The 25,295-nt window shown below is 46.4% G+C and overlaps 5 protein-coding genes across 5 annotated transcripts in view; 1 reads left to right on the top strand and 4 right to left on the bottom strand.

The window, feature by feature from the left end:
• Positions 1-422, bottom strand: part of LOC107118902 — a 49,360-nt gene extending 48,938 nt beyond the window's left edge. The window contains exon 1 of the mRNA XM_015421294.1: positions 362-422. Within this exon, the coding sequence (XP_015276780.1) occupies positions 362-422 (61 nt within the window). The remainder of the gene's footprint in view (positions 1-361) is intronic.
• Positions 423-7,513: 7,091 nt separating this feature from the next.
• LOC107118915 (histone H3) lies at positions 7,514-7,924 on the bottom strand. The gene has a single exon (XM_015421317.1). The coding sequence runs from the start codon at positions 7,922-7,924 to the stop codon at positions 7,514-7,516; it is 411 nt and encodes a 136-aa protein (XP_015276803.1).
• A 1,392-nt stretch (positions 7,925-9,316) lies between these two features.
• Positions 9,317-9,697, bottom strand: LOC107118916 (histone H2B 8-like). Its single transcript, XM_015421318.1, has one exon. It carries the CDS (start codon positions 9,695-9,697, stop codon positions 9,317-9,319), a length of 381 nt encoding a protein of 126 aa, XP_015276804.1.
• A 571-nt stretch (positions 9,698-10,268) lies between these two features.
• On the bottom strand, positions 10,269-11,699 carry LOC107118914 (histone H1-like). Its single transcript, XM_015421316.1, has one exon. The coding sequence runs from the start codon at positions 11,677-11,679 to the stop codon at positions 11,032-11,034; it is 648 nt and encodes a 215-aa protein (XP_015276802.1). The 5' UTR covers positions 11,680-11,699; the 3' UTR covers positions 10,269-11,031.
• Positions 11,700-16,359: 4,660 nt separating this feature from the next.
• Positions 16,360-23,296, top strand: LOC107118901 (histone H3-like centromeric protein CSE4). The gene is given in 3 exon segments (XM_015421293.1): positions 16,360-16,572; positions 22,978-23,120; positions 23,122-23,296. Coding segments are annotated over 3 exon segments (531 nt in total).
• The last annotated feature ends 1,999 nt before the right edge of the window (positions 23,297-25,295 follow it).

The raw sequence follows: 25,295 nt of genomic DNA, 5'->3' as shown, positions 1-25,295 counted from the left end.
CCAGCCACCAAACTAATAACTATACCAATTTCAGCCATATTACAATGGCAACAAATCATCTTAAACCCCACATAACAACTCTTAACCAGGTTGAACAGTAAACAGGTTTGTGCTCCAGTCCTAGCTTAAGTGGTAAGAACCTGCTTTACAGCCTAATCCAGTTAACATTTTTGCTCAGATGGAAATAATTTACTTTGATGTAAATGGGGCTGACTCCCAAAGTAATTTTGCATAGAATGACAGCCCTACACACAGAGGTACAAGTCATTCTTGCTGTATTCAGGTGAATTCCCATTCACCAAACCATTTAGAATCAAGGTGCAATCTGCTTAGCAAAGAAGCTAATTAGAATTGTACTTACGTCTATAGGTTATGAACCAGTGCAGACTGACCATAACAAGAATGGTGTAGTTGGGGAGCATGCTTGTTATTTTACCCACTTTTTGAGTTTCCTACAGATTGTTTAGCATCTTCACTGAGGCATCCCAGAAATTTCCTCTCCCTTATTCATCACCAGTCTCCGAGAAACTCCTTGCTCCTTTTGTTCAAGCTGGTCCTTGAAACTTTGAAAGCCAAGACGCCCACGCACCCCTTGCTGTTTTATAGTTGGACGTCTTTGAACAGGGGGCGGTTCTTGGACACTGCACTTTACCTAGTAAGATAAAGATTTAATGGGTCTGCACTGTAACTAACTTAACAGGATCAGCCAGAACATGTTAATGGCAGTAAGATTACAAAAGAACATCTATTGTTCAGTTTTACAGACAGCAGATATCCATACATTTCCAAAATAGGGAAACATTTATTGATAGATGTAAAGCTTTGTCCACCGGGGATCCAACTCCTTCCATGCAACCATCAGCCTGACCAGTCCATGTAGCAGATCCATTTTCTGGACGTCACTGTGCAGCTATGGACCTGTTTGCATGTTAGCGAGTGCACATACATACAGAGGTCATTTCGGGGGGGAACGCAGTTCCCCCGGGTGAGGTCCAGGGGGCGGGGCACATGACGAAGCCCCGCCCCCTGCTTCCGGCAGCCCCGCTTCCAGCCCTCATTCAGCCTGGAGGAGGCAGGAGAAGAGGGAGGGTAAGTTGCTTCCTCCCAGCCTCTCCCCACCCCTGCCTGCCTGGGACCAGGGAGGGCCTTGGCGGGGCTTCCTCGCACTCCCGCTGGCCTTGCAGGTCCACCGCCGGGCCCCTGATGTCAGGGGGTGTAGTATATGCTAATGAGTTATGCTAATGAGTTCCCCTAGCTCTTTTTCTACGAAATGACCCCTGCATACATACAAAGTGAACGTGTGTTGGAAGAGCCAACACAAATTCACTTTATAGAATGAAACTGGAAATCAGTACCTGGATAAATGTGGGGTATCATGGAATGTCATGTAAGAATTACTCAAAACACATGCAAAGAACAATAAAGTGTAGACTGTACATAGATTGTACATGCAGTCACTATAACTTGTGACCAGGGCTACTGCAATGGGCATATAAACACCGTCAGGGACTCATTGTCCTACATGTCTTATAATACACTGTATGCTCTCATGTGCCACCAATGCCCTTCTGCCTATAACAAAGAATAAAAGAACATAAGTCAAACATTAAAAATGGAAAGAGACACTGGCAGGGAAGTATTTCAGTTTACTGGGACACTCAGCAGCAGATCTGACGGTTGCTGTACATCAATAAAACAAGGGATGATAACTCCGCAGGCAACATGTCTGGCAGGCAAACATACTGGTTTTTTACAGTCATGATCAGATGTGAGCTGAGCCTCATATCTCCTCGGCTCAGCACCACCATCCAACGTGAGCAGCCACCAAACAGCTTTGCATCTGCACAACAGCTGCAGTTATGAATTTTTGTTTCTTTCTGATCTGTCATTTTTGGGGGGCACCCCCATGCCTCAGGACCAAACAGTCCGCGTGCGAAGGCAGCCCATAACATCAGCTCTTGCACATCGTGCTATTGGTCACCTAGTGCAGGCTTTTTGTTCGGTGCAGAAGGCAGTCCTTCATAAACTTTTGGTCATGTGTCACCACTGGGGGGCGGGGAGGCAGCGTATAAATGAATTGAATAAATAATATTCTTGCCATGCAATCAATTTCTAAATTTAAATAGTTAGAGACTGAACACTAACTTCGTAATGACGCATGCAGGGATGAAAGCTGCTGCTACTACTCTCACCAGGCTTCACAAAAATGTCCATACATGAAATGCTGCCAATCCATACAGATCAGGTATTAGCATTACTGGGATATGAATTTAGGTGAACACTAAAAGATTTTTTAAAACTGTAGCGTTTATGACGGTTTTGCTTACCCTTTTAACCAATTCCCACCCTGTTTTGCTTACCCTTTTAACCAATTCCCACCCTGGATCTTGTCTTCACAGATCATCATTGCATCAGAGAAAGCAAAGCTTGAAAAACATTAATGATAGCTGACCTCTCCACATTTTTCATTCCTAAGGGCCTCCACTTTGGGTCCCTGATCAGTGAGAAAAGCAGGATACAAATACAAAAATAAGGAAATAATCAAAATAATCAGAATATTTGCAACCTGAAGATGTATGCAGCAGTCAATAAAAGGGTCTGTGTTTCCAGAAATATACAGGGACAGGCCATCAAAACTACATCCAAGCTCAAGACGTCTACCCTCTAGCTGGTAAAACGCCAGCAGTCATAGCTCTATACCTTGCTCAGGTCAGGCCCTTCCTGAGACCCAGACTCCTACACGGGATCCAACAAGCACGACAACCGCATCCACTTGAAGAGCCTTCGTGGTGGGGTGGTTAAAAGTGTTGCACTACAATCTGATTGATGCCTTAAAACCTTGATGTGCGACCTTGGGGGAATCACTGTCTTTAAGCCTACCATACCATGTGGTTATTGTGAGGATAAAACGGCGGAGGAGAGGACAAACTTGTAACTGCTTTGGGTCCCCAGTGGTGAGCAGAGCAGGTTACTAATCAGTTCTCAGCCTGCCACCCTACTCAGCCCTTGTACTCCCCTGGAGTCTGCTGGTGCCTTTCCTGGCATCCGACAAATGGTTTTAGAAACTGGGCAGGGGCCAGTGGTCCCTCTAAGCTGAGTTAGTGTGAGCTAGCTCAGTTTTTTGGCCTCCAGCTCACAGGTTTTTGTCTTAGCTCAGGAAGGATGGCTCCAGAGCCAACTAATTTGTGCAGTAGCCAAATAGCTCGCTCACAACTTTAATGCCAGTAGCTCACAAAGTAGAATTTTTGGTCACAAGACTCCACAGCTTAGAGGGAGCATTGGCAGGGGCATACCTCCAGTGGAGGATTTTGGGGTCACACCCCCTCAATCATGAGCCACACTCCACCACCCCCGCCTCAAAAGGCAGGAGCGCCATCCACTCTTATTTGCATCGCCGCAGACTGTGACAGCAGCCATGAAATTAAAAGACGCCTGCTCCTTGGGAGGAAAGCGATGGCAAACCTAAACAGCATGATAAAAAGTAGAGACATCACCCTGCCAACAAAAGTCCGCATGGTCAAAGCAATGGTATTCCCAGTAGTCATGTATGGCTGCGAGAGTTGGACTATAAGGAAGGCCGAGCGCCAAAGAATAGATTTGTTTGAACTATGGTGCCGGAGCAGACTCTTGAGAGTCCCTTGGACTGCAAGATCAAATCAGTCAATCCTAAAAGAAATCAACCCTGACTGTTCCCTGGAAGGCCAGATAATGAAACTGAAGCTCAAATATTTTGGCCACCAAATGAGAAGGGAGCACTCACTGGAGAAGACCCTGATGCTGGGAAAGATTGAAGGTCAAAGAAGACGGGGACGGCAAAGGATGAGATGGTTGGACAGTGTCATAGATGCAACGAACATGAAATTGAGCCAACTTCAGAGGACGGCGGAAGACAGGAAGGCCTGGCGTGATGTGGTCCATGGGGTCACGAAGAGTCGGACTCGACTGTGCGACTGAACAACAACAAAGGAGAAGGAGAGCCAGCTGGTGAGCTCTCCACTCTGCAGCAGGAGCACACTCCAGCCGGCTCTCCTTCTCCCCAGCCAGGCACCCCAGGCAGGGCAGGCGAGGGATGGCGACAGTTGCGCCATCGCAGGCACAAACGCAGCACTGCCAGTGGGCACCTACTTCGCCTTCAAGTGGGAAGCGCTGCTGAGGGCCTCCGAGTGGCTGTGCGTGTTTCCTCTATGGCCAGCTCTGCTGCGTAGGTTAGGGTTGCCACAGGCAGCTCCGACAGCCCCTAAAGGGCTTGCTCAGTGGGCATGCTCACAGCACACAGCCCCAAGGAGGTAAGGGATCCGGGCTGGCCTGCCTCCATGCCGCGCCCGCTCCTCGGCCACTCCCTGCCTGGCCAGCCGGAGACCAACCTCACCCATGAGCTATTCTTATTAGTAATCTAATTAAATTCCCCACTCCCTGGGGCCAGCACCCCGGCACCAACAACCAAAATTTTCTGGCTACGGGCCTAGGCTGGGCCAGGTGAGGCTTTTTTTAGTTTTGTGATGGCATAATCCAGACAGTGGCTTTATGTACTTTTTACCTGTGCAAAAAGCAGTGATATTTGAAAAACTCTGGCCCCGGTCACACGGAAGATCTTTGCTCGAGAGATGGACGGATCGGGGGCGCAGCAAACGGGCGCGATCTCACCGCAATATCTGGGAAGCGGAGCACACCTGTCTCCGATCCGTCCCTAAACCCAGAAAAGCCGCTGCAAAAAAGAACCTCCTACAGAGGAGGACTTACCTGAAGCACCGCAGCAAGTGTGGCCGTGGGATCGCCGCCACGCCCGTCGTCAGGAGCAATCCAGGCTCCCGGTTGAACTGCGCACGCACACACATGCGCAGTTCGGCAGCCTCGCTCTTCCTTCAGTAGCTCCCCCCCCGCATCTAATCGTGCCAGGGAGGAACTGCGTGGCGGCTCAGGGGATCTATGTGATCTCACATGTTTCTTTTGGCGCAGCTTTAAAAAGCCACACTTTGGCCATACTCCCCCCCCCCCGCCCCCGTGTGGCAGTGGCCACAGTAGACTTAATTCTAGCTAAACATGATTGGGCTGCATGGCTGAAATGCTTAATACACATAATTGAAACTTCTATTGAAATCAAATCTTACCAATTTACATATATTTTTATAATTCAAGTAGAAGTTGACAATAACATCACTCTGCCAAATTTTATTCACTTTTCAATTATTTATGATCCTATCCAAATCTTTTACTGCACACATGTGCAGAGTTCTCAACCAGCCCATTCAGCACCAACTGTCAGTGTTAAAAGTAACAGTTCAGGTTAAGAAGGGCTCAGCTCAAGAGAAAAGGGCTAATCATTTACAGGAATAGCCAGGAGAAAAAGCATTTCCCTTTTGAATTAGATGGCAGCAAAAAGTAGAGAGATACTGCCAAATGAGAGTTTCTTAGCTAGCTCAATATGTATACTATTTTGTGGGTATGGAAGAAAATATTTAAAAACATTTTAAAAGTCACCTTGTTAAATAGAGCTTCTGCCTTAGATGTTGAAGACCTGTTATCAGAATTATGCATAACCTCACTCCCTGACATTTTGTGGTTAGCTCCACATCCTGCAGCAACCATTTTGTGGCTCGTCCTGCCTCTGTGTCAGAATTCTCAGGGCTGAACAGGGTTGGGGACCCCTGCCCTAGACACACGCAGGTGACCTTTTTTTGGCTGGTTCCAGCCAGCCCAGGAAGAGAGAGGTGCCTTACCCTATGCCATATAGCTTAGGTTCATGTACATCACACATGCTGTCCTTTGACTCAGGCTGGCAACTGCTGTCTGAGAACATGGTGGCTACACCCTGCAACACAGGAAAAGATTAAATTAGGTGGCAAAGATCTGATTAAACAAAGAATGCCACTCTGGAGACACAAAAGAGCTGGCAGCAGTGTTCCCTCTAAGCTGAGTTAGTGTGAGCTAGCTCAGTTTTTTAGCCTCTGGCTCACACCTTTTTGTCTCAGCTCAGGAAGAATGGCTCCAGAGCAAACTAATTCACACAGCAGCCAAATCGCTCGCTCACAACTTTAATGCCAGTAGCTCACAAAGTAGAATTTTTGCTCACAAAACTCCACAGCTTAGAGGGAACATTGGCTGGCAGGTGTCTGTTTTAACCAGGCTGGGGTCCAGGCATTTATGGACATTAGTTTGAGCAGAAACACCTTCTCACCCCCTTTTTATATCCAACTGCATGCCCAATAGGCATTCTGAAATTCCAAGAGAGTTCAGATGTTCCCTCTGCTCCATGATCAAAGGCTGAAGCAGGCATACTTTTATTTACTGGGTTACATCATACTAGCAACAGTGGCTAATCACATTTAAAAAAACAAAATGGGTCACCAGGAAAGGTTAACTGCTTGGAAAGCATGAATGGAATTCTTCTGAGTAGGAAATGGAAGCACCACTGTTCTGCCTCCCTACACTTCTAAACCCAGGTGGCTGGAACCTCTGGTCTGACTCCAGCCAAGTTTCCCCAGCATAAAACTGACACCCAGTCGTTTCCTGCTGCCTTATGGTTTCAAGTGAAGGAAAGCCTGCAATTGGTATCAGCATAGCCATTTTTATCCCACCCGTGTAATTGCTGAAGCACTGGCTGCTATTTTCTCCTTAGTCGTGCATCTTACTTGTCCAGTAATTGTGAAGACTATATGCGGCAGAAATAAACACCGTCTAACGTTCTGAATAATTCACAAGCCAAATTATGAGTCTGACCTGGTAACCTGAAATACTGAACGACACAGCTGAATAGGCTTGTCAGTTAGTATGGTTAGGACTAACTGGTAAGGGAGCCACTAATGTACAAGCAAGAGACTCTCCACCCCCGCCCCCCGTAGAATCTAAGCCCGGGGGAACATCTGAGGAAAATTGCAGCCGTTTCTGACACCCCAATATAAATACTCCTGGGCGTTTTAAAGGCCAGCATATATTATACAATGATTCATAAACCAGAAAACCGTGAGCATTTTAAAGATTAACATTTACTCTAGCACGAGCTCGCGCGAATCAGCTACCGTCACCACACGCATGGAGACCCAACCCCTGTTGCGCCACCTACGGAAAACGGAACCAAAGAAAAGCGCGGGCTCTCCTGTTTTAAACGGCGGAGCAATCAGACACACCTCAACAAAGTATTCGTCGCACGAGCGGCTAATCCTACTGGCTAACACAGCAACCGACGATTCCTATTGGTTAGGAAGTGAAAAGACTTTTAAAAGCCACTGAAAAGAAAAATTTAAGAGAAAGGTGAAGTTTAGCAGCTTCAGTTTTTAAAGTAGGGTATACTTACTTCCCGCTCTAGGCACTACGATATTTTAAATCAAACACGCATGTGGCGGGTACCTTCCTAGTTGTAACTAACCTACAAAAACTCATAAAATGCATTATATTCAGCAAAAGTGAAAGGATGTAGTGAACAGCTCTTTAGCTTTCCCTGGGATCATGTAGTGGCTCTTAAAAGAGCCTTTAGGGTTTTCTGCGCGGTTTGGCGCCGCTCGGAGGAGCCTTTCAATCAAGCCCTCTCCCCGCGAATGCGCCGGGCCAGCTGGATGTCCTTGGGCATGATTGTCACTCTCTTGGCATGGATGGCACAGAGGTTGGTGTCCTCGAACAGCCCCACCAGGTAGGCTTCGCTCGCCTCCTGCAGCGCCATCACGGCCGAGCTCTGGAAGCGCAGGTCGGTCTTGAAGTCCTGCGCGATCTCGCGCACCAGCCGCTGGAAAGGCAGCTTGCGGATCAGCAACTCCGTCGACTTCTGGTAGCGCCGGATTTCCCTCAGCGCCACGGTGCCTGGGCGGTAGCGGTGCGGCTTCTTCACGCCCCCGGTGGCCGGAGCGCTCTTGCGGGCAGCTTTGGTAGCCAGCTGTTTGCGGGGCGCCTTCCCGCCAGTGGACTTACGAGCGGTTTGCTTCGTACGAGCCATTCTCTTGAAAAATGAAAGACTGAGCAACACGAAGAGCGCGCGTCAAAATTTATACACCAACCCTGCCTTTTGATTGGCTGATGTAGAATAAATGCCTTTTCACCATTGGTTAATAGAGCTTGTTTTTGATTGGCCGAGTCTGGAAAACCAAAATCTCATTGGATAATTTGAAAACTCTTATAAATCCCTCATCTCCATTTTGCGTTACGCAACTGCTTTTTAAATACTAAATATTCGTTTAAGTCTCAGACTCGTTGACTTTTCCTTGATATTTCCTCACAGAAATCCTTTTTAACTTGTTAGATGTAGCAAACACGTTTCCCTGTACGATTCCCCTCCCCCCTACACTAAAAACACTTCGGTTGAGAACAGAACTTAGCGAACAGAGGAAAGTAGAAGTAGCAGCCGTCTTTCTACGTTTATGCACTGTCTATAAAATCTTCTGTTCGGTTGAGAGGGTGTGGATTGTTTGATAAACTTTTCTGAAAAAGACTTTATTTTACCACACGCGCAGCTTAGGCAGGGGTAAATACTGAAACTAAGTCGAAAATGATATTTACGAACACGATGCCTTTCATCCTACTGTTGGGTGTGTGTGGCTGTTTTACTCGCCCTAGTTTCTAAGCAAGAGAGGAATCTGGACTCACTGGCCAATAACCGCTCAAGGCGGGAATTTCAAAATTCCAACGGACGTTCCGTGGAAGTGGCGGCTTGATTTGATTTATGCAATTTGGGCTGCAAGGCATACTCCCAACGTGGAAGTAAACACGATTAAAATCAACGTTCCTTCTAGTGACATAGTTCAATGGCTGAGTTCTCATTGTGAGACAGCCAGTTTTAAGAAAATGATTATGTATTGACTTCGGGGACACACCAGCTCTCCGATTCGGAGAGACCTGCTTTAGGTAAAGGTTCCCTTGCTCGAAAGCCAGTCGAATCCGATTCTAGGGTTGCGGTGCTCATCTCCGTTTCAAAGCCGAAGAGCCAGCGCTGTGCGAAGACGTTTCCGTGGTCATGTGGCCGGCATGACTAAACACCAAGGTGCACGGAACGCTGTTACCTTCCCACCGAAGTGGTACCTATTTACCTACTTGCAATTTCTTGCTTTCGAACTGCTAGGTTGGCAGGAGCTGGAACTAGAGATGGGAGCTCACTCCATCATGCGGCACCCGGGTCTCGAACTGCTGAACTACTAACCTTCCACAGCCACTGCAGCTTAGGCTAGCACTATATAGTTCCGGTCAGAAGAGACCACCTTAAACTTCTACTTTAGTCTTATTACATAGAAAAAATACGGAGTTAATGGAGTTGTTTCGAAAGTGATAGGACTCTCTTATTGAAAAAATAGGTGGCTCTTAAAAGAGCCTTTGGGTTAAAATCAAGGGCGAGGGCTCACTTGGAGCTCGTGTATTTGGTCACAGCCTTCGTGCCCTCAGACACAGCGTGCTTAGCTAGTTCTCCCGGCAGCAGAAGCCGCACTGCCGTCTGAATCTCTCGGGAAGTGATAGTCGAACGCTTGTTGTAATGTGCTAAGCGAGTAGCTTCCCCAGCGATACGCTCGAAAACATCGTTCACAAAGGAATTCATAATACTCATCGCCTTCGAAGAAATGCCAGTGTCCGGGTGAACTTGTTTCAGGACTTTATATACGTAAATCGAATAACTTTCTTTTCTGACCTTCCTTCGCTTCTTGTCACCCTTTTTGTGGGTCTTTGTTACAGCTTTCTTGGACCCCTTCTTGGAAACCGGGACCGATTTAGCCGGCTCCGGCATCTTGACAACGCAATCTATTCTGACAACAAGCGCTCGAACTGCAGCTTCCTTTTATATAGCCTTTATGCAAATCAGGGGCTTCTGGTTCATTTTTCTTATTGGATAAGGGAAACAACTATTTATAAACCTATCGTTTACCGTTTCTGATTGGACAATGTAATATTAAACGCCGATTGGTTGAGAGGCTGTCTCTATTTCAGCCAATCACAAGTTGCACTAACTACGGTGGCAAATCAAAGGCCGGTAAATAAACCCTGCGCAATGTTCATTCACAAAAACATTTTTACAAATTATTTGGAGCGCCACTTCCCCTCCAAAATAAATGGGCGTTAAGAACTGCTGAATTAAATCGGGCTTCCGCGTAAACATACTTTAAGTATGAGTCCAGTGGCACCTTTAAGACCAAGAGAGTTTAATTCTGGGTATAAGCTTTCGCATACACATTGAAAGCTTATAGGCAGAATTAAAAATTTTTGGTCTTAAAGGTGCCAATGGACTCACTTTGTTCTGTTGCTTCAGACCAACACGGCTACCCACCTGAATATAGTTTAATAAACTACTACACACAGGAAAAAGTTCTTTATTTCAGTCCTTTGCAGTATATGATCATCCGTACTCATTCCCGCCCCAAAAGTACGTTGTTTCTTCTGTCAGCGGCTTTCAGCAAGCATTAATGCTAGAAATAGATTCGGATACTACACTCGAAGGTTCTTTCCATACAACGATTTAACTAATTGAAACCCAATCCTACACACGTTTATATTCAAGAGTCCCACTCAGTTCACTGAACATTGAAAACCGAAATTGTAAACATCTCCTGTAATATAGAAGAGAAGCAAAGTGCCTCCCCCCCCCCCCCCCGCACACACCTGTCCGGGAGAATGCTGCTGATCCCCAATTCGAATCCCAATGATTAATTGAAATTGAAAAAATTGCCAGCTGCAGAAAAACCGCTTTTGACCATCTGCAAGGTAGTACTTGACTCGCTGTGTTCACTCGTTAGTTTCCCTCTCGCCTAAGCCTAAATTACTTCCCCAAGATACATTAAAATCCCAATTCAGGTATGAACTGCACTGTGCTTTTTCGGGGCTACCTTTGGCTTCTTCTACTACCTTCTATGGTAAAGTGAACCCCCCCTCCAATTATTGTAAATATATGGGAATTAAACCACCCGAGAAGCTAACTTCAGGCTTGTTGCAAGCCTGTCAAGGGACAGCTCCAGGAGGGATCGCCTTTGCCCAAGGCGCGTGCCAGCTCTTTTTTAGACTAAGTGGGTGGCTCTTAAAAGAGCCTTTGGGTTTTTGAAAGCAAGGAACGGATGGGTCATCGGAGGTTTATTTCTTCTTGGGCGCCGCCTTCTTCGCCTTTGCCGCCTTGGGCTTGGCGGTCTTGGCTTTCGCAGTCTTGGGCTTCACCGCCTTCGCTTTGGCCGGGCTTTTCGCCACTTTCTTGGGCTTGACAGGCTTCGCCTTCTTGGGGCTCTTGGCCGCCTTCTTGGCAGCCGCGGGCTTTTTGGGCTTCTTGGGACTCTTCTTGGCAGCGGCGGGCTTCTTGGGCTTCTTGACTGCCCCGGCAGCCTTCTTCGCCACAGGCTTCTTGGCTTTGACGGGCTTCTTCTTGGGGGCCTTCTCCTTCGCGTCGCCGGATTTCTTGCCCAGTTTGAAGGAGCCAGAGGCGCCGATGCCCTTGGTGTGCACCAGAGTCCCTTTGGTGACCAGGCTCTTCAGCCCCAGCTTGATACGGCTGTTGTTCTTCTCCACGTCGTAGCCTCCAGCCGCCAAAGCTTTCTTGAGAGCTGCCAGGGAGACGCCTTTGCGCTCCTTGGAAGCAGCCACCGCCTTGGTGATCAGCTCGGTGACGCTGGGGCCCGAAGGCTTGCGCGCTTTGGCCGCTCCAGCCTTCTTCGCCTTTTTGGCCGGAGCCTTGGAGGCTGGAGCTGGCGCGGCAGCAGCAACTGCCACAGCAGGCGCCGTTTCAGACATGACTGCGGAGACCTCGCAATAAAATCACCAATGGAGAAAAAAGTGAACTCAAGTAGGTCAGCCGCTGTTTATTTATAGAGAAGAGCCGCCTTGTGATTGGTCCTCTGCAAAACCCGCCCCGCTGCAAGGCAGAAAGGACTCTTCCGACCGCTCAGTTTGTGTTTCTTTCGAGTTAATAAACTGTAAATTTTGCACAATAGCTGCCCCCAAGTAATCAATTCTTTGAACCGAGGAGAGCAGGAAGGGGCTGTTAGCATCCATTCAAGTTTTCGAGCGGCAAAAGAAAACGTAACGATTTTAAAAGGGCTCCTAAGCCTTGAATGCAGGAGCTGGGAAGACCTCGCAAGACAGAAACTTTTGTTTTTCTTTGTAAATTAAAGCCATGTAATTGTCAAAAATACCCGGAAAACTGTGCAGATCATCTCTTCAGGTAGTCATGTCTGCCGCAGGACCTGCTGTGGGTGATTTGGAGTCGTGTGCTTATAGTAAATAGATTTCAAGGAAACGGAGGTAACACAAACTTCTACAAAGTACATTCACCATTGCAGAGTAGCCAAGCCCTACCAGTTCACCCACCCCAGAGGAAAAGGGGTTAAATATTGTACTAAAATGTTGTACAGAACATACACATACTTCGAAGGTTAATGTAATATATAAATAATTGTATAAGATCCCCACAACATTTAATTCAGTGTCATCCAGATTTTAAATCCACACTACACAACAGCCTGCACTTCCATTGAGATAAAGCTAGAGCGGGGGTTCAATTTGATAAGAATTTTAAAAAATGATAATAATAATAAAAAATTAAAAACACATTTGATTTACAATCCTACACAGTTGTCAGTTATTAACAGCTGTCCTTGTTCTACATCTATATTAAGGAATAACAACATATCAAACATGATTGACCCTTCTGTCCAGCTCCTCTTGCCTGTAATTACACTGAACTTCTTACTGCCCTATGCAAATTTAGGAACCCATTCTAAGGATAATTAAGAACAAAATTTATGCCTTCTTCAGAGCTAACCCCTTGAAAGCAAAGGGTGCATAATATTAACCAGGCTTTCAGATAAGTTTCAGATAAGGTGGCAATTGGATAATTAAAAGACTCCATTTGGCACCTCTCTATACATTCTAGCTCAGAACAACCCTTTACTTTTAATGTTTATTTCAAAGTCCACTGAGTATCAAAACATTTAATTTTCAAGTTTTTGTCCCAATAATTACAAAATGAGTGTAATTAGTCATCTTGAGCTCTATGTGGAAGAAAGATGGCTAATAGATATTTTAAATAAATAAATAAAAATAGTTCCTCCGTGACATTTTTGCAAAAAATGTTTTCATTTCAGGTTGTAGTCTTATATACTTTTTTAGAAATAAGTTCCAATGAGTTAAACGGGTTTATGTCCTGAAGCATGGGAAACTTTTATTGGGTTAAATGGGGGGGGGGGGTTGTCATTTGACTTGGAAGCACAGAAGCTTTATGCAGTATCCCTGATCCTCCACATTTCTAGGTTAAGGGAGAAATGCTGTTCAAACAAATTACAAAGATGATATGACTCCAATGGTAACAAGAGAAAGAAATTTACTTACAAAAATAGAAGCACATTTTACATGACATATTCATGTAGATACATTTAACTGATTGTGAACAGATTAACTTCAAAAAGGAGCTACAGTTCCAAGCCCCTGTAAGAGAGAGAAGAGAGGTCCTATATATAAGATGAAACAGAAGACCATCAACAGCCAAAGAGGCTAAACATCTAACCCCTGAGAGGGTGGGGCCAGCTGCCAAGTGTAGGGGGAGTGAAAGAATTCTTTTAACCCTTTCCCTCCCAGATCCTCTAGTATGCAGAGCTACAATATCCAACACCCCTTCTTAACATCTTATCTAAGAGTTCTCAAGATTCAGGTTATTTTGTAGTTTTTCATATCTGTCTTTTGATAGCGGTTTGTTCAGGATGTCAGCCACCATCTCTTCTGTTGAACAGTACTCCAACTCTATTATGCCTTTCTCAGTTCGGTCACACACTAAGTGAAACTTCACACCAATGTGCTTAGTGCGTGCAGCCATTTTTTTCTGATTGAGAAATCTTAATGTTGAATTGAATTAAAGTTGAATTGGCTTTTGCTCATCAACTCCAAAGTCCTTTAGTAACTGGTCTAATCATAGTAGTTCTCTGGATGCTTCAGCATATGCTATATATTCAGAGTCTGTGAATGACAAACTGACTAGTTCACATTCTATTGGCCCAGGAGACTGGTCCACCTCCATACAGGAACAAGTACCCAGCTGTGGATTTATAGTCTAAACTGTCTCCTGCCCAAGCTGTATCCATGTAACCAACTCTGCCCAAGCTGTATCCATGTAACCAACTAATTTTAGATTACTGGAGGATGGCAATTTTAGTTTTAAATCTAAAGTTCCTTTTAGATATTCAGCCACTCTTTTTACTGCATTGCACTCTTTCTTGCTTGGTGCACTTGTCATTCTACTAAGAATCCCAACACTGCTTGTAATATCGGGTTTGCTAGTGGTGGTTAGGTATAGAAGTTTCCCTGTGGACTTCCGGTTGATGGCGGCACGCTTGCGGACTCACCTCCCGGACCTCCTGGGGGTATCTCCGTGCTCCGGTGGAAGGAGGGGGCAAGTAGGCTCATAACCCCCCCCAGGGGCCCGGCGAAGGGACCCTGGCCAAGGAGCTTCTTCTATGATGGAATGCCAGAGAATTGAGGCGCCCCTTTGCTCCGGTGGTTCTTCCAGCCGAGAGACCGAATGGTACAAGTAAAGCTAACCGAGTCAAGCGCAGGAGATCGGGTGTGAAAAATGATGAAAGAAGTGTGGTCGGAAGGCCAACTATGAACGTGAGTCAACTGGGAAATGATTTTTGAAAGAAAAGATGCTCACTGCCCTACTCCACGGAACGGGAAAAGCGAGCAGGGGGGGACACCTCCCAAACGCATAAACTGTTGAGTGGGGGGGGGAGAAACGCGATTAAATTGCCCAGAAGTACTTACCCAATCAAGCTAAGCAGTCAAGCGCATATTCAGAGACTTTTGAAAACTTTCCGAAAGTAAAAGATGGCAAGGAAGAGGGACAAAGACAAAGAAAGACTTTTGAAAACGAAACTAGAGTCCCCTAAGCCAGAAACGACCAGTGAGACGGCAAAAGCTATAGCTGAGTTCATGCGCCCTCTACTGGAACAGCTGAATAACTTCAAAGAGCAGATGTCCATGGTAACACAGAGCATTTCTGCGCAACAAACGCAAATAACTGATCTGATTCAAGTAATGAAGCAGGATGCTGAGAAAGTAAAGGAAGTAGCTGAATAAACGCAGAAAGTGAAGAAGAAAGTGCAAAAATTGGAAAAGAAAACCTCTTCTTTAGAAGATCAAATGCTTCAAGTACAAATGGATAAGGCCAACATGGTCCTGCGCTTCCAGGGGGTGCCAGAGAACAAAGGAGAGAATCTTAAAGAACTTATGAGTGAATTACTTGCCCCAGTCACAGAAATAAAGGCGGACTTGCTACTTAACGATATGGATGTGGCCTATAGGTCATATTCAGGATATATAAAGAAAAATAATCTGCCTGGGGAAATTGTAGTAAGATTCTCGAAGAGGCACATCAGGGATGCTATCCTGAAAGCAGTGGCTGCAACACCCCTGAAGGCAGGGGAGAATGCTGTTAGAACACTAAAGGATATTCCATTTGAAGTAAGACAACGCAGAAAGAAATATAAAGAACTTGTGCTCTTTCTCCAAACAAACTCAATTGGATATAAATGGCTATTTCCAGAAGGAGTAACATTTAAGATTAAAGAGAAGAAGGAAAAGATTGACTCTGTTCTGAAAGCTCAAGAATTTCTAAAGGAACAGCTGGGAAGGCCAGAGGATGAGAAAAAAGAAGAGGACAGCTGGTCCAGTGGCGAGCTGGAAACTGGTTCATCTGGTGAGGGCTCTCTGTCTGAGCGGGGGGCAGCAGCCCCGAAAAGTCCCTACAAGCTGCGGAAGAGAAGAAGAAGTAAAAAGGCTGAAGGACTCTGAATTGTGCCTTTGAGAACTTTGGTTCCTGGGGATGATTGGGGGCACTGTTATTGGGCAGTTAAATGTAAACTGGGAGGGTAAAAAAATTTAAAAGTTTGACACAGTTCATAAAAAGAAAAACAATGAAAAGACTGGATGTATAAAAGCTAGTTGGAGGATCGCCTCTCTTGGGTTTTTAGTTAGTAGTGGGTACTTTACTTTCTCCCGTATGTGTAGTTTTCCCCTTCCCTTTTTTCTGTTGTAGTTTTTTGCAGTGATAAAAAATCAATAAAAAATCCCCTCCGGGGGCTCAAAAAAAAAAAAGAGGTTTCCCTGTGGCATTTCTGTACTGGTTGTCTTTAGGTAAAGGCTCACTTATTTTGGTATTATTAAGAAAGTCAGTTTCCATAGGTGTTGCCACTGCGTTGGCATTTTCTAGACCTAATATCTGTAAGAGTTCAACTATTTTCTGTCTCTGGTTTAGGAGAAATTAACCATCCTACTTCCTTTCAATTTGTATGCACAAGTAGTAAGAAACATCTTCTAGCTCCCTAATTTCTGTTTCTCTGTTTAGGCACCCTACCACACTGTTATAGTCTGTTTGCCTGTCATAACACAGAATCAAGTCATCAACATATGTGAGAATATGTCATGGGCGGTGGCGACAGCGCCAGGCCCATGCCCAAGTTGTCAGTGCAGCCGGAGTCGCTGGTGTCACCAGAGCTGGAAGCTGGCTCCTCTGACTCCTCGGGAGTTGACAGCTTGCCGCCACTAGCGCCGGAGCCAGTAATCCCTGCACCTGGTCCTGCAGCAGCTGACGAGGTACAGGTGCAAACAGAAATCCCCCCTGCAGGAGCCGACAAGGTACATGTGCAAACAGAAAGCCCGCCTGATTCACCTCCACAGGTGGCTCAACTGAGGGAACAGCTCCATAGGGGCTTAGCAACCTGCCACTGAGACACATTCTGGTAGGGAAGGCGGGTGCCGAGCCCTGAGTACTGACAGGAGCGCCACCATCACTGAGGGAAGCACTGCCAGAGGCCTGTATAGCTCCCACTCAGGGTTGGGCTCTCTGTGGAAGCAACAAGTTGCATCCGTGCTGACCTTGCACCCACCCTCGGTTCCTGTTCCCAGATCTTGCTCCTATTTTGATTCCAGCCTTCTGACCTCCTGCTTCAGACGAATATTCTCTTGGACTCTTGACTCGGCTCCCGTTCTGTCTCTTCTGGCTATGACCCCCCCAGACCGGACCTGACTTCTGCCTCCTGGCCCAGCCCAGCTCATGACAGTATATAAGTACAATATCCATCTTTGTGTTTAGTGTACAGACATGAATCCGCTTCTCCTTGCTTGAAGTCTTGCACTATGAGCACTGCATGTAATTTTTTGTTCCAGGCACATGCTGCCTGTTTTAGTCCATACAGCCCTGTCTGCAGTTTGCAGACTAAATTTGGTTGTTTGGGGTCTATAAAACCTTCTGGCAGCTCCATGTACAGATCTTCTTGAACCTCCCCATGAAGAAATGCTGTCTTTACATCTAGATGTTTGACATGCATCTTCTTGGACCCTGCGATGCTCAAAAGTAATCTGATTGTACCATGTTTCACCACTGGTGCAAAGGCTTCATCAAAGTCCGTACCATGTTTTTGTGAGAAGCCTTTAGCAACTAATTTTGCTTTGTAACATTCCACGTTTCTGTCAGCATCTTCTTTGACCTTAAACACCCACCTGCATCCAATAGGATTCTTTCCTAGTGGTAGCTTTGTCAAGGTCCACATTTTATTTTTGTGTAGAGTATCAATCTCCTCTTGTTCTGCCTTCTTCCACCTACTGGCTTTGGTTGTTGCCATCTATCCTATTTCCTCCGAAGTACAAAGTTCAGATGGTAACACTGACCTTGCGAAGTAGGACAAGCAGAAGGTTAGAATGCCTTTGTTCAGTCACAATGAGCATCAGAGGCATGGTCTTGGATTTTCATCTGCTGTTACAGAGCTGTCCAGTACACCTGCACTGCTCTGAATCTCTGGCACGATTGCTTCAGAATCTGCATTCTCAGGTTGTGTGTCTTATTCTAATGTTTCATCATTGCATACTGGTTCAAAGTCAAGAGCCAGTACAGGTCATCTGCTTTTTCTGTGTCACATGATGCAGTCCCTTCTCTAGAATCATAGAGTTGGAAGGGACCTCCAGGGTCATCTAGTCCAAACCCCTGCACAATGCAGGAAATTCACAAATACCTCCCCCTCCACACCCACGGTGACCGCTGTTCCACACCCAGAAGATGACCAAAAACCTCCAGGATCCCTGGCCAAACCAGCCTGGAGAAAGGGCCACAAGAACTAAACACTGAGGCAACCCTTCCTGCCCTCCCTCTCATTATCTGCCTAAGTTCACACAATCAGCATTGCTGTCAGATGGCCATCCAGCCTCTCTTTTAAAACCTCCAAAAAAGGAGAGCCCACCACCTCCTGAGGAAGCCTGCTCCACTGAGGAACTGCTCTGTCAGGAAGTTCTTCCTAATGTTTAGCCGAAAACATTTCTGCTTTAATTTCAACTCATTGGTTCTTGTCCGACCTTCTGGGGCAACAAAAAACAACTTCGTACCCTCTTCTATACGACAGCCCTTCAAGTACTTGAAGCTGGTGATCATATCACCTCTCAGCCCTCTCCAGGCTAAACATACCCAGGTCCTTCAACCTGTCCTAATAGGACTTAGTCTCCATACCCTCACCATCTTCGTTGCTCTCCTCTGGACATGTTCCAGCTTTTTTATATCCTTTTTAAATTGTGGTGTCCAAAACTGAACACAATATTCTAGGTGAGGTATAGCCAGAGCAAAGTGGTACCATCACTTTGCATGATCTGGACACTATACTTCTGTTGATACAGCCCAAAATGGCATTTGCCTTTTTAGCAACCACATCACACTGACTCATGTTCAGTGTAAGACCCCTAGGTCCTTTTCGCACATACTACTGCCAAGACAAGTCTCCCCCAACCTATAATTATGCATTTGATTTTTCCTACCTAAATTCAGAACTTTACATTTATTCCTACTGAAATTCATTAAATGTGTTTTAACCCAGTTTTCCAGCCTTGCTCTGCTTTCATCAAAGTGAATCACATGCTTGACACAAACTTCAAATGAGAAGGGCTTACTTCCAAATACTCTAATGTGTCCCATGTCTGGCACCTTGCCATGGTGTATCTGGTAAGGTATATGTGTGCTCCCTTTTGTGGGCAGTCTGTTCTGGAGATAGTTTGCAGTCAGGATTGCTTTGCCCCACCATTTATTGGGTAGGCCTGCATTCATGAGTGTGCATTTGCTCATCTCCATTGAAGATTTCCTTTCAGCAGTGCCATTCTGCTCAGGTGTAAAGCTCATTAACTTCTTGTTGAGGATACCAAGAAGGTTTGTGTGTGATGTGATATAAACTCACCACCGTTATCTGTATGTGGCATTTGAGGATTTTCTTCCAAATATCTATGTATCTCTTGAGGAATTTGTGAACTTTACTCTTTTGCCTTAGCAGATATGCAACTGAGTATCATCCAGAAAGATTAAAAGATATCTATTTCCACTATTTGGTCTAAAAGGCTAAAAGATATGACACTGGAAGATGAGCCCCTCAGGTCGGAAGGTGTCCAATATGCTACTGAGGAAGAGCAGAGGGCAAGTACAAGTAACCCCAGAAAGAGTGAAGCGGCTGGGCCAAAGCCGAAAGGACGCTCAGTTGTGGATCTGTCTGATGGTGAAAGGAAAGTCCGATGCTGCAAAGAAGAATACTGCATAGGAACCTGGAAGGTAAGATCTATGAATCAAGGTAAACTTGACGTGGTCAAAAATGAGATGGCAAGACTGAACATTGATATCTTAGGAATCAGTGAACTAAACTGGACAGGAATGGGTGAATTTAACTCAGAAGACCATTATATCTACTACTGTGGCCAGGAATCTCGTAGAAAAAATGGTGTGGCCTTTATAGTCAACAAGAGAGTGCAAAAGTCAGTACTGGGATACAATCTCAAAAATGATAGAATGATTTCAGTGCGATTCCAAGGAAAACCTTTCAACATCACAGTAATCCTAGTCTATGCCCCAACCACTGATGCAGAAGAGGCTGAAGTGGACCAGTTCTATGAAGACCTACAACACCTCATAGAACTAACACCAAAAAATGATATCATCATAGGGGACTGGAATGCTAAAGTAGGAAGTCAAAAGGTAACCGGAATAACAGACAAGTTTGGCCTTGGAAAGCAAAATGAAGCAGGGCAAAGGTTAACAGAGTTTTGTCAAGAGAACACACTGGTCATAGCGAACACCCTTTTCCAACAACCTAAGAGGCGACTCTACACATGGACATCACCAGATGGGCAACACCGAAATCAGATTGACTATATAATTTGCAGTCAAAGATGGAGAAGCTCTATCCAGTCAGTAAAAACAAGACCTGGAGCTGACTGTGGCTCAGATCATGAGCTACTCATTGCAAAATTCAGACTTAAACTGAAGAAAATCGGGAAAACCACGAGGCCATTCAGGTTTGACCTAGATCACATCCCTGATGAATATACAGTAGAGGTGAAGAATAGATTCAAGGGTCTGGATTTGATAGATAGAGTGCCTGAAGAACTATGGACAGAGGTTCGTGACATCGTACAGGAGGCAGCAATCACCACCATCCCAAAGAAAAAGAAATGCAAGAAAGCAAAGTGGCTTTCTGATGAGGCTTTACAAATAGCAGAGGAAAGAAGGAAAGCGAAAGGCAAAGGCGAAAAGGAAAGATTTACCCAACTGAACGCAGATTTCCAGAGAACAGCAAGGAGAGATAAGGAGGCCTTCCTGAATGAACAGTGCAAAGTAATAGAAGAAAACAATAGAATGGGAAGGACTAGAGATCTCTTCAAGAAAATTGGAGAAATCAAGGGAGCGTTCCATGCAAAGCTGGCCATGATAAAGGACAAAAACGGTAGGGACCTAACAGAAGCAGAAGAGATTAGGAAAAGATGGCAAGAATACACAGAAGAACTATACAAGAAAGACCTCAATGTCCTTGACAAACACGACGGTATAATCACTGACCTTGAGCCAGACATCCTGGAATGTGAAGTTAAATGGGCCTTAGAAAGCATTGCTAACAACAAAGCTAGTGGAGGTGATGGTATTCCAGCTGAGCTATTCAAAGTCTTAGAAGATGATGCTGTTAAAGTGCTGCACTCCATTTGCCAGCAAATTTGGAAAACGCAACAGTGGCCACAGGATTGGAAAAGATCAGTATACATTCCAATCCCAAAGAAGGGCAACGCCAAGGAATGTTCAAACTATCGCACAATTGCACTCATATCACACGCTAGCAAGGTCATGCTCAAGATCCTACAAGCTAGGCTTCAACAGTACGTGGATAGAGAACTACCAGAAGTACAAGCTGGGTTTCGAAGAGGTAGAGGAACGAGAGATCATATTGCCAACATTCGCTGGATTATGGAGAAAGCAAGAGAGTACCAGAAAAATATCTACTTCTGCTTCATTGACTATGCTAAAGCCTTTGACTGTGTGGATCACAACAAACTATGGCAGGTCCTTAAAGAGATGGGAGTACCAGACCACCTCACATGTCTCTTGAGAAACCTGTATAAGGGCCAAGAAGCAATGGCAGAAAGTGAAGAGGACCTAAAAAAAAGAGCCTCTTGTTCAGAGTAAAAGAGCGCAAAAGTGGGCTTGAAGCTCAACATCAAAAAAACTAAGATCATGGCTTCCGGCCTCATCACTCCTTGGCAAATAGAAGGGGAAGTCGTGGAAGTAGTGACAGACTTCACGTTCCTGGGATCCCAGATCACCGCAGACTGTGATGACAGCCATGAAATTAAAAGACGCCTTCTCCTTGGGAGGAAAGCGATGGCGAACCTAAACAGCATGATAAAAAGTAGAGACATCGCCCTGCCAACAAAAGTCCGCATGGTCAAAGCAATGGTATTCCCAGTAGTCATGTATGGCTGCGAGACTTGGACTATAAGGAAGGCCGAGCGCCAAAGAATAGATTCTTTTGAACTATGGTGCTGGAGAAGACTCTTGAGAGTCCCTTGGACTGCAAGAAGATCAAATCAGTCAATCCTAAAAGAAATCAACCCTGACTGTTCCCTGGAAGGCCAGATAATGAAACTGAGGCTCAAATATTTTGGCTACCAAATGAGAAGGGAGCACTCACTGGAGAAGACCCTGATGCTGGGAAAGATTGAAGGTCAAAGAAGACAGGACGGTAAAGGATGAGATGGTTAGACAGTGTCATAGATGCAACGAACATAAAATTGAGCAAACTTCAGAGTTCGGCGGAAGACAGGAAGGCCTGGCGTGATCTGGTCCATAGGGTCACGAAGAGTCGGACTTGACTGTGCGACTGAACAACAAATCAAGTGGAGGAATCTGTGTTTTGTTTGTCAATAAAATAAAGAACGGTTTTCAGATCAGTCAGATCTCCACCTTGAAGCCCATATTTAACAAACTAGGGCCCCAGTCACACGGGCCAGATATTGCAGGGAGGAGGTGTGACTAATTGCCCCGGAGGAAACTAACGCGCAGCTGCCCAAGCACACATCTTGGTCGAGGTCCCGTGGGTAGGGGAGAGATGCCAACCAGACAGGTATCCTGCAAAGCAGCAGAGAAGCCGCGATCGCACTAGCAATCGCTCTTTGTGCGCATACACTGTTGGGCGCTGTTGCACAACTTGGGAGACAGACGCCAGATGCCATGTAAGTCCACTGGAAGCGATCAGACTCCCGCCCTTGGCCCATGCTTTCCAGAAACTAGTACCTAAGTACTAGTTTTTTAATCCGCACCTTCCGCGGGTTCGCCACGGGAGCAGGGCCTAGATCTAAATGACAGAAAACATGAATGGCCAAAAAGTTTAAATAACAAGACTTGCTGAAGGAAACCTCATAAACCTATCTGGATGCTTTAAGGGAGGTGGAACGAGGCGAACAAGAGTTCTTAGTGAAGGGAAGGGAACCCTCAACCAGGGCTAAGTTCACGCCCCAAAAGTAACGCAGTCAGAGAACCGGGACTGCGCGCGCGGAGAAGCCGTTGTGTGTCCCGGAACCTTCCCCGACTGGGGGAGAAAAAGGACGGTAGTGGGCGGCCTATTTCCCGCGCCGAGGCGCGAGATTTCAAATGTAGAGACTCTCCAATGAGGATTGTTTCCCGACTCTCCGCCAATCCAGACGCAGATTTGGGCTGTAAAGGTCCTCGCAAACCTCCTCCTTCCTTCGTAGTCGCGGCAGGAGCCCAGTGTAAAGGTCTGGCGTGAAATAAGCAAAACGGCTCGGAAGTCCACTGGCGGGAAGGCGCCCCGCAAGCAGCTGGCTACCAAAACCGCCCGCAAGAGCGCTCCGGCCACCGGGGGTGTGAAGAAGCCGCTACCGCCCGGGCACCCTGGCGCTGAGGGAAATCCGGCGCTACCAGAAGTCGACGGAGCTGCTGATCCATAAGCTGCCTTTCCAGCGGCTGGTGCGCGAGATCGCGCAGGACTTCAAGACCGACCTGCGCTTCCAGAGGACACCGGCCTGTGAGCCATCCACGCCAAGAGGGTGACCGACCCATCATGCCCAAGGACGTCCGAGCGGCGCCAAACCGCGCAGAAAACCCTGAAGCCTCTTTTAAGAGCCACTACATGATCCCAGGGAAAGCTGTGTTTGGGTCCAGAGTTGATCCCTTGTTCTCCTTTGCGTTGTAAGGAGGGAAGAGGGGGATGGGGAAAATCTACAGGTAACGGGCAGCCTGCTGGCAAGCACCTTTTTACATACACCGTGTCCCCCGTTTGTACACCGCTTGCCTGAAAAGGGTTTTTGAGGGAGGGGAAGGTTCGCGGAGGCGAGAGAGGCCAGAGCTACTCGGAATGGGCCTCGCAGCCCCAAGCAGTAAGCGGCATGTCTGCGGCTGGCTGGTTGGCTCTGGTTCCGTTTAGCAGTTCCCGAGGGAGTTCAAAAGGAAGTAGCCCGTTGGTGGCCTGATGACTCTCCACCTCTTTATATATACCAGGCAGAGTCTAGCCGCCTTAAAAGTCCGGAAGCCCATTCTGACTGCCTGGCCCAACCCAGACACGGACTGACTCACACGGGCTGCTTGAACTGGAGACACCACAAGCTGAAAACCTCGAAGGTTCCACTTGCAAAACGTTGCCTGCGATTGAGCCAGAAACAATCTGTATTTCCAAGGAGGTTTCACAGGTCTTGTCAATTTACCTAATGCAGTCTTCAGCCTCTTAAGCAGGGGTCATTTCGTAGAAAAAGAGCTGCAGGAGCTCATTAGCATAACTTATTAGCATATGCCACACACCCTGACATCACCGGAAGTGTGCACCAGCCCCTCTGACAGGCAGAAGCACCTGGGATCCATTCTTTCCCCCCTCTCCATTCCCTTCGCCTCCAAGTCAGCGAAGGGGAGGGGGAGGATCTCAGGTGTTTCTGCCTGACAGAGGTGCTGGTGTGCCCACAGCCAGCCTGGGTGAATTATAGAATCATAGATTCATAGAGTGGGAAGGGATCTCCAGGGTCATCTAGTCCAACCCCCTGCACAATGCAGGAAATTCACCAATACCCTCCACACACCCCAGTGACCCCTGTTCCACGCCCAGAATATGATTTTTTTTAAAAACCCAGGATCACTGGGGGCCAAACTGGCCTGGAGAAAAATTGTTTCCTGTCCGCAAAGTGACAATCAGCATTTCCCTGGGGATGTAAGAAAGGGCCACAAGAACTAAGCACTGATGCAACCCTTCCTGCTCTACCTCTCATGATTTGCCTAAGTTCACACAATCAGCAATATGATCCTTTTAAAGTTGAAAACATGATATAAATGCAAAGGGCTACTTGTAAGATTATCTGTAAGACAAAAGACCAGGACACATCTCACTTCTGGCAATCACTTGGAGAGACCCTATCACTCAGCTTCCATTGCCCCACACACACCCCACACTGGAATAAGAACATAATATCAGGCCATACCACATTGCAATAAAGCTCCTACAACTGTGTACAGAAATACTGAGCTTCCCTACCATTTGCCACAACTAGCCCACCACACAACCAGGATCAAGACTCCTAAGTGGACCAACAGACAGGCATACACTCGTTTGAGAAACTGAGTATTACATTACAACACCTCTGGAACATTACAGATCAGTAGAGGCAGCACTGCACAGTGGTCAGAGTTGCAGATTGATGTGGGGAGACCCAGGTTTGTATTCTCACTCTGCTGGCTGAGTGACCCCGGGCCAAATCTCCCCTTCTCTACCTAACCTACCCCACAGGGTTGTTGTGAGGATGAAATGGAGACTCATGGGCAGGGTCCCCAGCTTCCCTGGCAGGAACACTATGTTAAGAAATCTCTCACAATTATGCAGCCATAGCAGGCAGGAGGGAAGGAAGCGAATACCTCCCGTGCCAGAAACTTGTAGAGGAAGAGTCAAACTTTGGGGACTCACCCGTGCACCAGAGGGCCAAGGCAGCAGGAGGAAAGAAGCCTGGGCAAGCTGGGCTCCTCCATGCCTGGCAGAAGATGAGGTGCAGAGGCGAGAGATGGGCAAGCAGAA

The sequence above is a fragment of the Gekko japonicus genome, unplaced genomic scaffold, assembly GCF_001447785.1.
Source record: "Gekko japonicus isolate JY-2015 unplaced genomic scaffold, Gekko_japonicus_V1.1 scaffold443, whole genome shotgun sequence".
NCBI classification, from domain to species: Eukaryota; Metazoa; Chordata; class Lepidosauria; order Squamata; family Gekkonidae; genus Gekko; species Gekko japonicus.
Note: the sequence above shows the minus strand (reverse complement) of the source record. Positions and strands in the feature narration are given on the sequence as shown.